The 10,288-nt window shown below is 35.7% G+C and overlaps 1 protein-coding gene across 1 annotated transcript; it reads left to right on the forward strand.

Annotated features, from left to right (window-relative positions):
• Window positions 1-3,419: 3,419 nt before the first annotated feature.
• On the forward strand, window positions 3,420-9,987 carry LOC125818119 (uncharacterized). The gene is made up of 11 exons (XM_049497647.1): window positions 3,420-3,710; window positions 4,887-5,081; window positions 5,173-5,257; window positions 5,422-5,497; window positions 5,721-5,894; window positions 6,111-6,213; window positions 6,333-6,442; window positions 7,244-7,333; window positions 7,778-7,858; window positions 7,999-8,841; window positions 9,712-9,987. The coding sequence occupies exons 1-11, from the start codon at window positions 3,437-3,439 to the stop codon at window positions 9,802-9,804; spliced, it is 2,124 nt and encodes a 707-aa protein (XP_049353604.1). The 5' UTR covers window positions 3,420-3,436; the 3' UTR covers window positions 9,805-9,987.
• Window positions 9,988-10,288: the final 301 nt, after the last annotated feature.

Raw genomic sequence — 10,288 nt, forward strand, 5'->3', positions numbered from 1 at the left:
ATTATTGCAGCCACAACAGTTACTTTTTTTCTAAATAAACTCAGAGTGACAACAGCAAATGGTCATCATCATCCCTTAATAAGAAGGCCCTTTTTAATGGACAATTCAGCAAAATGATGGAGAAAACAGGAACCATAGTATCAGTTTAGAAACCAAGAAGAGCTTCAATAATCATAAGAAAAGATCCCACCTTTCTCAAAAATCTCAACTTTTCAAAACAAAGAGATATTCACTGAGCTACCTACATAGGGTCATTATCCCTTAACAAGAAGACCCTTTTCATAAACTGGAAACCAAGAAAGCTTCAACAAGGCATAAGAAAACCCCCCATCTTTCTCAAAGATCTTAACGTTGCAAAACAAAGAGATATTCACTGAGCTAACTACAAAGGGTTATCAATCATCATCCCTTAACAAGAAGACCCTTTCCAATGGACATTTCAGTAAAATGATGGAGAAAACTGGAAACCAAGAAAAGCTTAATAAGACATAAGAAAAGGCCCCATCTTTCTCAAAGATCTTAACTTTTCAAAACAAAGAGATATTCACTGAGCTAACTACAAAGGGCCATCAATCATCATCCCTTAACAAGAAGACCCTTTTCAATTGAACATTTCAGCAAAATGATTGAGAAAAGTGGAACCATATTATCAGTTTATAGACCAAGAAAACTTCAAAAAAGAGCACATCTTTCTCAAAGATCTTAACTTTGAAACAAAGAAAGATTCTTGAGGAAGGGAAAAGAAGAAGAGAGCACTAACACAAAGATATATGTGGTGACAAGAAAAAGGGGTTATTGAATTGCTTACCTAGTTTACAAGATTGGAATACAATTTGTGAAGAAGTTTACTTTATTGTTACTGATTTAAAGGTAAAATCTTGCAGAAAAATAACTTGGGGCTTTTTATGAATTTTCTGGGGAAATTCTTGAAACTTTTGTTGTTCTTTACAGTGACAACTAGGGGACACGTTTAACCATTTACCTCACTACAGATTCATGTTTAAAGATTTTTTTATTGTAGTGATATAACTAATCATCGTGGTATTTGACTAAACATGAATTTTATAAATTGTAAAATGAAAGAATGAACTTGTCCAATTATTACTTATCTCTATCTTGAGGATTGAATTTGACACTAGTAAAAATTATGGCGGAATGATAAGATCTCCTTTATTCTTATTGATAAGAGATTTTGAGTTCAAAACAACTATCATTGTTAGAAACAATTAACCTCCTAATGATGAGTTGGTTAAGAAAAAGAACAAAAAGGATGAAAAAAATTTAAAATTATATTATTTCTAAATAAGAAAAAAATATATGACTTTTTGGGGAATAAATTAAAAAGAAAATAGTAAAAATATTTAAATGTCTTACACCACAAATAAATTTTAACATGTAATAACAGAGTATCATTAATGTATGTTATATATCATAAATTTACCGAGAAAATGGTCTAAAACCCACCTCAATCTATACCCGAAATTCCAACTACACACTCCAACTTCACGGGTGTCCTATTACCCCTGAACTTCATATTTCTCTATTTTCAACACACTTAAACACTGACCTGTCATAGGAGGTGAAAACACCTCCTATAGGGGCGTTAGAAGGTGAGACCACCTTAAAATTTGACGAAAATTTTCTTTTTCTCCGGCGGTCATCTTCCCGACCATTAAATAAACCATTGTTTCTTCTTCCCCACCATTAACCTTTATTCGTTTTATAAAAAAATCACAATTTTCTCTCAAAAATAAGTAGGGTTTAGTTGTTTATGTTCATTTCTACTTCAAATCTTGAATTTAGGGTTTGTAATCTGCTTTTATTTCTTATTTAGGTCTCTAATTTGAATTTTGAATTTTCTCAAAATTCATCAAAAATGGCAAATGAAAACTTGAATAAGCTTTGTATGGATGAATCAGACCCAATGTTGTTCTTAATTTCACGAATCAACAGAAACCTTAAGGGATAAAGCAAAAACTCGAAATAAGGGATAAAAAACTAACGTTTTACTAAATCAGTTGATAAACTACGAAATCAAGTTGAAAATACACAGTAAAATCCTTCAATCATCAACAATAATGCATATGCAAATGGAGAAGGAGATGAAAAGGAGAAAGAATATTTTTTTTGGGTCTTTTACGTTTTAGGAGGGAAATGGGGGAAAAACAGGAATTGGGCTTGAAGAAGTGGGGGACCCGGCGCGTGCAATCACGTTGAAATATTTGTTTGATTTATGTGTTGAGGTCAGAGTTTAAATGGGTAGAAAATAGAGAAATATGAAGTTCAGGGGGTAATAGGACACCCGTGAAGTTGGAGTGTGTAGTTGAGATTTCGGGTATAAATTGGACGTGTTTTAGACCATTTTCTCTAAGTTTACCTACAATTACTTTAATAAGTTATTTGATTAAAAAAAGTACTTTTCTATATAACACAAGAATTGAAAAAAATGAATTAATGAGAATTACATCATTGTTGCAAATTGGCAATGTTTTTTCTGTGGACCATACAATTATTTGATTTATGCGTATTATTTCTTCCACAAAGATCATGCTAATTTTTTTTTTTTTTTTTGTATTATTCTAATTTTATCGTACGTCTCTATAGGGGAAACAATTAATTATTTGATAGCCGAATTATACGTCGACTAGTGATAGGATTCATGATAAGAAGATGATGCAAGGAATAAGAAAAAGAGATGTTTGTAAGGTGTTATTCAAAGTGCCAAGATTTAATTTGAAGCTCAATTAATTTAAATTTTTACATTTTTTATTAAAAGAGAATTATCTTTATGACTTAAACTTAAAATTTATTCGGAACTTGAATTTTCAATCCTGCTTGTTTTATGGACAAACTTTCAAACTTAACAATTTTTTTCATTTATCCTTGTAAGTTCAAGAGTACAAAAATTCAAGTCCATCTATTTTCATTTTTCAAGATCATAGGATGTAATTTTCTAAAATATGATAAACCTAATAGTTAATCAAAATTTATAATTTTCACGGCTGAATCCTTTAAAATAAATGTCTTACATATTAAATATTTTAAAAAATTTAAATCAAAACTACTTGATTGCTCGATATACCATTCTTTTGAAAGAAAGAAATACCTTTGAGAATATGGACACATGTCTGCATGACTGTCATCTGCTCGTGCTATACGGTATTGGATTAAGTTTCGAATCCTCACTTTATTCATACATATAAAAAAAATTGCCGCACTCGAAAAATAAAATAAAAAACATAAAACATAAAAAAATAAAAATATAAAAAACTCCAAAACGATATCATTTTGTAGAGTCACCTATTTTATCACCCGGTGGGTACAGCTAGTCGGGTTCGCAAAGCGACGCCCGGAAACCACGGTAAAAAAAAAAAAAAAACCTATTCTATCAAGTGTAACCTCTCAAACCTGAAAAAAGTTGAAAGCTTTGTTGTCAATGGCGCGAGGCTTCTTGATTTCTACACAAACCAAAAATTCTTCACATTTTCTCCTAAATTCCATCTCTGAAACTTCAAGATTAACTAAATTACTCTATTACCCTTCTTCATCATCTCTCCGTTTCTCTCTTTCACCTCCTCCTTTTCCTCCTCGGTTTCTGTGCAGTTGTTGCAGTCACCTCCAAGAAAATGGCACAATTGACATGTCAGTACACTCAGAGGCATTTGCTAAGCGTATGGCTATGGTGGGTCTCAAACCCCATCATCGTATTGGTCAGTTTTACCCCTCCATTGTATTTTTTTTTTTAATTTTGTGGGTACAAAGAAAGAAGAGTTGAAAGTGAGAAAAAGATTGCAGTTTTATAGTACAGTCGTTTATCCGGATAATTTTTTAGCTGTTATAGTGAAATGCTGATACTTGCATCTTTATGGAGAATTTAATTTCACCAGGTCCATGTTGTAGATATGGTATAAGATGAAATAATTGGTTTAGATATATGTTACGTGAGCCGAGGGTCTATTGGAAACAACCTCTCTACCTTCATAAGGTAGGGGTAAGGCTGTGTGTGCATACCACCCTTTTTCAGACTCCACTTGTGAGATTATACTGAGAACGTTGTTGTTGAAAATATTGGTTTAGAAAAAGACTTGGTGTTATAATGAAATATTGTTTTAGAGTATGACGGTTATAGAGCCTTTTTTATGACGGTTACAGAGCCTTTTTTTCATCGATTTGAAAATTGCTTTGCATGAGTTAAAAATCTTAATATCATGAGAAACTATTTACATGTTTCATGGGATGATTAGTACTACTCCATTCTTAACCAGAATTTTTTGATTCGAGTTTGGGGAATGGAGCAGTCTTTAACCGGGAGCTTTTTACCCCAAGTGGATAAAAGATTGCAACTTTGTAGTACCCTTTTCCATCCATTTGTATATTGGTTTGCTTAACTTAAAAATCTCAATATCATGAGAAATTGTTTCATGTGTTCCATGGGATGATAGGTACCCTTCCATTTTTAGCCAGAAGCTTCAGGTTTGATATTTGTGAATGGAGTCCCCTTCAAGAAGGATCTCTTTATCCGAAAGTGGATAAAAGGTTGCAGCTTTCTAGTGCCTTTTCGTCCATTTTGTTATTGATTTGCCTGACTTAAAAATCTGAAAAGCATGAGTTTTTGTTTTATGGGTTTACAATTTTCTTGTTATGTAATGTAGCTTATAAAGAATCGCCCAAGGAAGAAAATTACAGCTGTATGATTTATTTTTCTCTTTGATAGGTAGGTTCTCCAGATGAAAAATATCAAATCCAAGTAAATTTTTCATGTTTGGCTATTCTCTGCTTTAACGACTATTAGATAAAAATATCAAATTCCACGTAAATTTTTTCATGGAAATGTAGTTTTTATGGTGACCATGGAAATGAGCTTTCTTCTTAACCTTTTTTTGTAGTTCTGGGCGTTTCTGGTGGCCCTGATAGCATGGCCCTCTGTGTCTTAACTGCTGCATGGAAAACCAATAACCTTGGTAATGCTGCTCAAAAGAATGAGTTTGTTGACGGGCTTTTAGCAGTGGTAGTTGATCATGGACTTCGTGCTGAGAGTAAAGATGAGGCTCACCTTGTTCATCGCCGAGTCACAAGCATGGGTATATATTCCTTTTAACTTTTTCTTTGTCATGAATGTAGCAACATTGCTTAACACCTTTTTAATAGAGATATAATGTAGGCCTTGTATAGGAATCGAATGTGAGATTGCTTGCTGTGAATGGTCAGAAGGCAAGCCAAAGCAGGGTCACTTGCAAGAAGCAGCTCGCCAGAAGAGGTCATTACCAGAGTTTCAAATTATCTTCAGCGAAATGCTATTTCTGAGCCTTGTCATATCTGGTCATGCTGGTTTTTGACCGACTATATGTTATACATTTATCCTGATGTTAATAATGTCGTCATTATTGTGAGTAAATAAGTTGTTCCTCGTCATTTATTCAGGTATGAAATTCTCCAAAGTGCTTGCATCCGGCATCAGATTGGTGTGTTGATGACTGCACACCATGCAGATGACCAGGTATTGTCATAATAGCATCTACTCTGTGGATTTTTGTATTTTATGACTCTAAAAAATTAGCACTTATCAGATGGCAATCTGTTTAGCTTTTGTCAATACATTAAAAAGAGCTAATGGTATTTGAATGCAATTGATGTTGCCTCATGCAAATGTAAGTTGAATATTATTGCTTTTGACACCATAGTTGATAGTTTTAGCAATTGCTAATAGGATTACTCTACAGGCAGAACTATTCATTCTCAGGTTATCTCGCAATAGTGGCGTGCTTGGACTCGCTGGAATGGCATTTGTTTCAGAGCTGTTTTCTACATGCCCAGATTTAAGTGCTGAAGCGAGTAGCAATGGACTTTTATTGGTGAGACCTCTCCTGGAGTTACCTAAAGAAGATATGTACAAGGTTTGTTTTTTACAGTTTGTCTGTTTGGAAGATTTTCGTAGTAGCCTTTGAACCAGAATGACTTCGTCTATCTGTAAGTAGAGTGCTCACGGTAATGTTTCATCAGGATCTTAAATGATTAAACTACGGCTGCAGATTTTGCTAAAAAGATTCAGATGGTTATTCCTTTTCCTAGTTCATTGGAAGCTTCTAAAGTTGCATTACCTTGTATTGCAGATATGTCTAGCTGCCAATCAAGAATGGGTTGAAGATCCCACAAACAGAAGTGCATTATTTGCTCGTAATAGAATTCGGATGATATTGACTGACTTGGCATCACGTGAGTAGATTTTCGTGCATTTGACTTAATTATGCATCTAGTGTTTTGGAGGAACCTTGTTAACGGAACGTCGGAACCTGTATTTACCGTATCTTGATCATATATATTTTTTCCTGCAGCTATCTTCAGATCCGAGTTGCAAGCACTTATCGCTGCTTGTCGGAGAACAAGGTTGCATGTTGACAAAATTTGTTCCAACCTGATGCATCAAGCTGTGACTATCATGCCTGTGAGTTCTACAGTTTGGTTGGGAATGCATTCTAACCAAAGATCCATTGTTCCATTAGTGATACTTGATAGCCTTCAGAACAGGTGTACTACATGTTTGACAAAATGACATCTATCTGCATTTGCTTTCAATCATGCCTTTTCTTGGGGGGTGTATTGGTCGTCAATTTGCAGTTTAGCACCCTTTTCCTTGCATTTAGTTGACAGTTCAGTACCTGTCTAGAACAGAATCAGTAACATTTTAATTCAACCTTATTTTTTGTATTCCCACGCCAAAATGAAGCTTGTCTCTATTTGGAATGGGGGACATTGGTAATTTTTTGTTCTTTCTTTGAACTTATGGGTTAGTCATAGTTACCAATTTGAAAATGTTACTACTCACCCACAATGGGATAGCTGAATGCATGTCCTAGAGCATTTTAGAAGTCATAGTTCTAGCCTTCTAGGCATGTTCCTTGCATTCCCATTGTTTGAGTATTTGCACTTTCTTATTGTCAGAATGTGAGTGATTAAGATCCAATCATTAAACAGCTGACATTCAATGAAGTATTACTGAAAAAAAATTAATGGATATAGATGAACTAATCATTTGGAAGAAAAACTTGGAAAGGAATCCTTCAATGACTACTGGTACTGTTGGTAGAGGTATTTTGACTAGAACTTATCCGTGTAATATTTCCTTAGTGATGATTTTCATCTGGAGAAGAAAAACACTACGTATATCTGTACCTTATCTTAGCCTGATGTTCCTGCTCTCTCTTATTCTCTCTCTCCCCTTAATTTTTTTTCTTCTGGAAAGCAGGAAGGGTATGCGGTGATTGATTTAGGAATCCTCGGTCCTTCAGAATTAAAGGACATAGTCCTCTCCAAGTTTATTGCTTTGTTATTGCAGGTATTGCCACTTTTAGCTTTTCATGTAGGCATAACACATAAACAAACACTCAAACTTGGCCTCAGCTGGAAAGTAAACACTCCAACTTTGGGAATGAACATCTAGACACCTCATCTTCACTGTGTAAGTTGAACACTCCAACTTACAAAATGATCATCTAGACACCTCCGAAATTTATGTGCCACGTCAGCGTCGGGTGTCAATGAGACACACTGGGAACGAGTTGGAGTGCTTAGTTGTCAGTTGAGACCAAGTTGAGGTGTCTCGATGTGCACTCTCAAAGTTTAAGTGCTTACTTGCCAGCGGAGGCCAAGTTTAAGTGTCTATTTATGTATTATGCCAATAATCAATTTTTTTCCCAGGCAAAGTATTTTGTTGTAGAAGGCTTTTCTTGACTAGTATCTAATGATAGATACTTACTCATCCTCTTGTTTTCTGTAAAAGTTTGTTTCACAAAAGCAAAGGCCAGTCAGAGGCAGTGCATCAAAGTTGTTATTAGACTACATTCGGACTTCCCCATGCAAGGTGAATATAGTCCAATTTAACTCGACCTTTGCACACAAATGGTATAAACTTTTGTGGGCAAGAGATTCCTTTCTTTTGATATTAGATTGATGATTTTCAATAACACATTGTCGAATGTATATCACTTATGGCACCTGCAGACTGCTGCTACTGCATCCGGTTGTTACCTTTGTCCTGCTCCTGGCTCCAAAGGCACTAAAGTATTGATTTCCTGCTCTACTGATGCTGAGTTGACACTAGAGTTGCTAAATCCATACTCGACCGAAGGATATAACAGCACTATTTCGAAAGAGGTAGAGCAAATTGTAGCAAATGGGAGGTCATACTCAGATCAGTGCCCTCAAAGTATGCTTGGAGTGCAATTTTTGAACCTAGCATCTTCTGATTCCGTTTTAGCTGAAGCCAAAAGGGAAGGCATTCTTAGTGAATCTACCTACAAGAGCATTATTTCTCTGCGGAGAGCGGAAAGCAATAATTTCAAGTCCAAAACTAATATTGCGCTAAAAAACAAGGTGGAACACAAAGTAGAATACACAGCTTCTGCTCCAAGCGAAGTACTCCATCCTGAAAAAGTTGGGTACTTCATGAACAGATTTATAGTGAAGTGGTATCTGTGCAAGCAAAATGCTTACACTTCATATTTCATGATTAATTCTAATCAACTCCAAGATTTTGGAGAAGAAATATGTAACTTTTGCAATTCTTGTGTCCTTGGCCATGATCAAATGGTCAGGGTCCGTTACATGATTGATGCTGATTGGTTGTACCTAGCAACGTTATCAAAAAGAGAGGATAGAAGCATTGTTCATGAAGAATGTTCCCTTTCAGTGGAGTCACGAGTAATGAGCAACATAAACTTGTGTTCTACTTGTACAAAAAAATCAGCTGAAAGAGCTCTCCTCTTATTGAAGTCCATTCCTGTCGCTGCAAGAAGAGCTTTACCTGTCTTGGTCAATGTGGATGGAGTGTTGCTAAGCATACCAGTAAGTCGATGTCTGTTTTTATGTCTGTGTTTGTGATACTAATCTGATACGTAGTATTTTTCCTACAGCTAACGACCCTCCCTGATACAGCTTTTCTTCATCATTTATGCTATTTAGCCTAAATCTTGAGGCTTTTATTGCCAGCTCATCATTATATGAACCTGATAAACGAAGGGGCTGTTTCAACGACTAACAAGTTACTCAATTGGTTTAGTTTCCTTCAGAGACTGGTGAAAAGCAGTTTAGGCCAAGATTTCTGGTTGATCCAAGGGGATTAGACCAAAGTGGAGATATTTTCTTTTTGAACCCTGCTAAAATATCTAGGCTGTTCTGTTCTGGCCTTCAGAAAATGAAGGGCCATTCTAGAAAGATTGGAAATGGCTCATATGTAGCTGTTCTGTTCTCATAGTGTGCCTTGTCTCAGGCACTGATCCTCTACTTTGTGCTTCTAACATCCACCTATAACCCAACCAATGTTCTATTGCTGTTTCTTTTCCTTTACTGCATCGCTGAACATATACAGAAGGCATGGTAGCACAAAACTTCCTGGTTATAACTAACTACTGACCAGTAACTTGATCTTTCTCCTCTTCTACTTACTTACCGAACACCAAAAATAAGCAAGAAAATTACTTATTTTCCACCAGGAAAACATTTTCCTTTCATATCAAACACACCAAAATGTAGGTTTACTATTTCCGAGGGCATTAATAGTGTAAACAACTATCCCTGAAAATTTGGTTCTTGTGTTCAAACGTTCCATGCTGGTTTTGATGTGTCAATTTCTGTTTCACTCTCCCAGTTTCTTCTTCTCATCTCAGTGGATTCGCTGATAGCCTGTACTAATTTATTTCTTTTGCTTCTTCTCAGAGTGTGGGTTTCCAGCACTGTCCTTGCTTGGTGGCATCCGCTATATTTAAGCCAAAAGTCCCACTCGGTGGAGGTTACAATTCATTCCTCTAGCTGGTTTACAATGTGAACTTGTTCATGTATCATTATTAGTTGAGCTGGTGTTCTGATGTTTCCGAAGAGGGGGGAAATCTCTGCTGGATGGAGGTTATAATATATTCCTCTGGTTGGTTTACAATGTCAACTTGGTTCATGTACCATTATAAGTCTAGCTGGCCCTCCAAAGTTACCAGAGGGGAAAAAACCTCTGCTGGATGGAGATTACGATTCATTCCTCTAGTTGGTTTACAATGTCAACTTGGTTCATGTACCATTATAAGTCTGTCTGGCACTCCGGAGTTAACAAAGGGGGAAAAAATCTCTGCAGGATGGATGTTACAATTCATTCATCTAGTTGATTCACAATGTGAACTTGTTCCTTGTATCATTATTGGTTTAGTTGGCCTTCTAATGTTACCAGAGGGGTAAAAGTCTCTTCTGGATGGACGTTAGTATTCATTTTTCGAGTTGGTTTACAATGTAAACAATGTCAATTTGA

Source organism: Solanum verrucosum, unplaced genomic scaffold, assembly GCF_900185275.1.
Source record: "Solanum verrucosum unplaced genomic scaffold, falcon-dt-bn FXZP01000253.1, whole genome shotgun sequence".
NCBI lineage: Eukaryota > Viridiplantae > Streptophyta > Magnoliopsida > Solanales > Solanaceae > Solanum > Solanum verrucosum.

Excerpts from the sequence above, each read along its gene's own strand:
- LOC125818119 (XM_049497647.1), top strand. The coding sequence starts at position 3,437 with ATGGCGCGAGGCTTCTTGATTTCTACACAAACCAAAAATTCTTCACAT. Across the intron at positions 6,214-6,332 it reads ATTGACTGACTTGGCATCAC|CTATCTTCAGATCCGAGTTG; the intron begins GTGAGTAGATTT and ends TTTTTCCTGCAG. Across the intron at positions 8,842-9,711 it reads GAGTGTTGCTAAGCATACCA|AGTGTGGGTTTCCAGCACTG; the intron begins GTAAGTCGATGT and ends GCTTCTTCTCAG.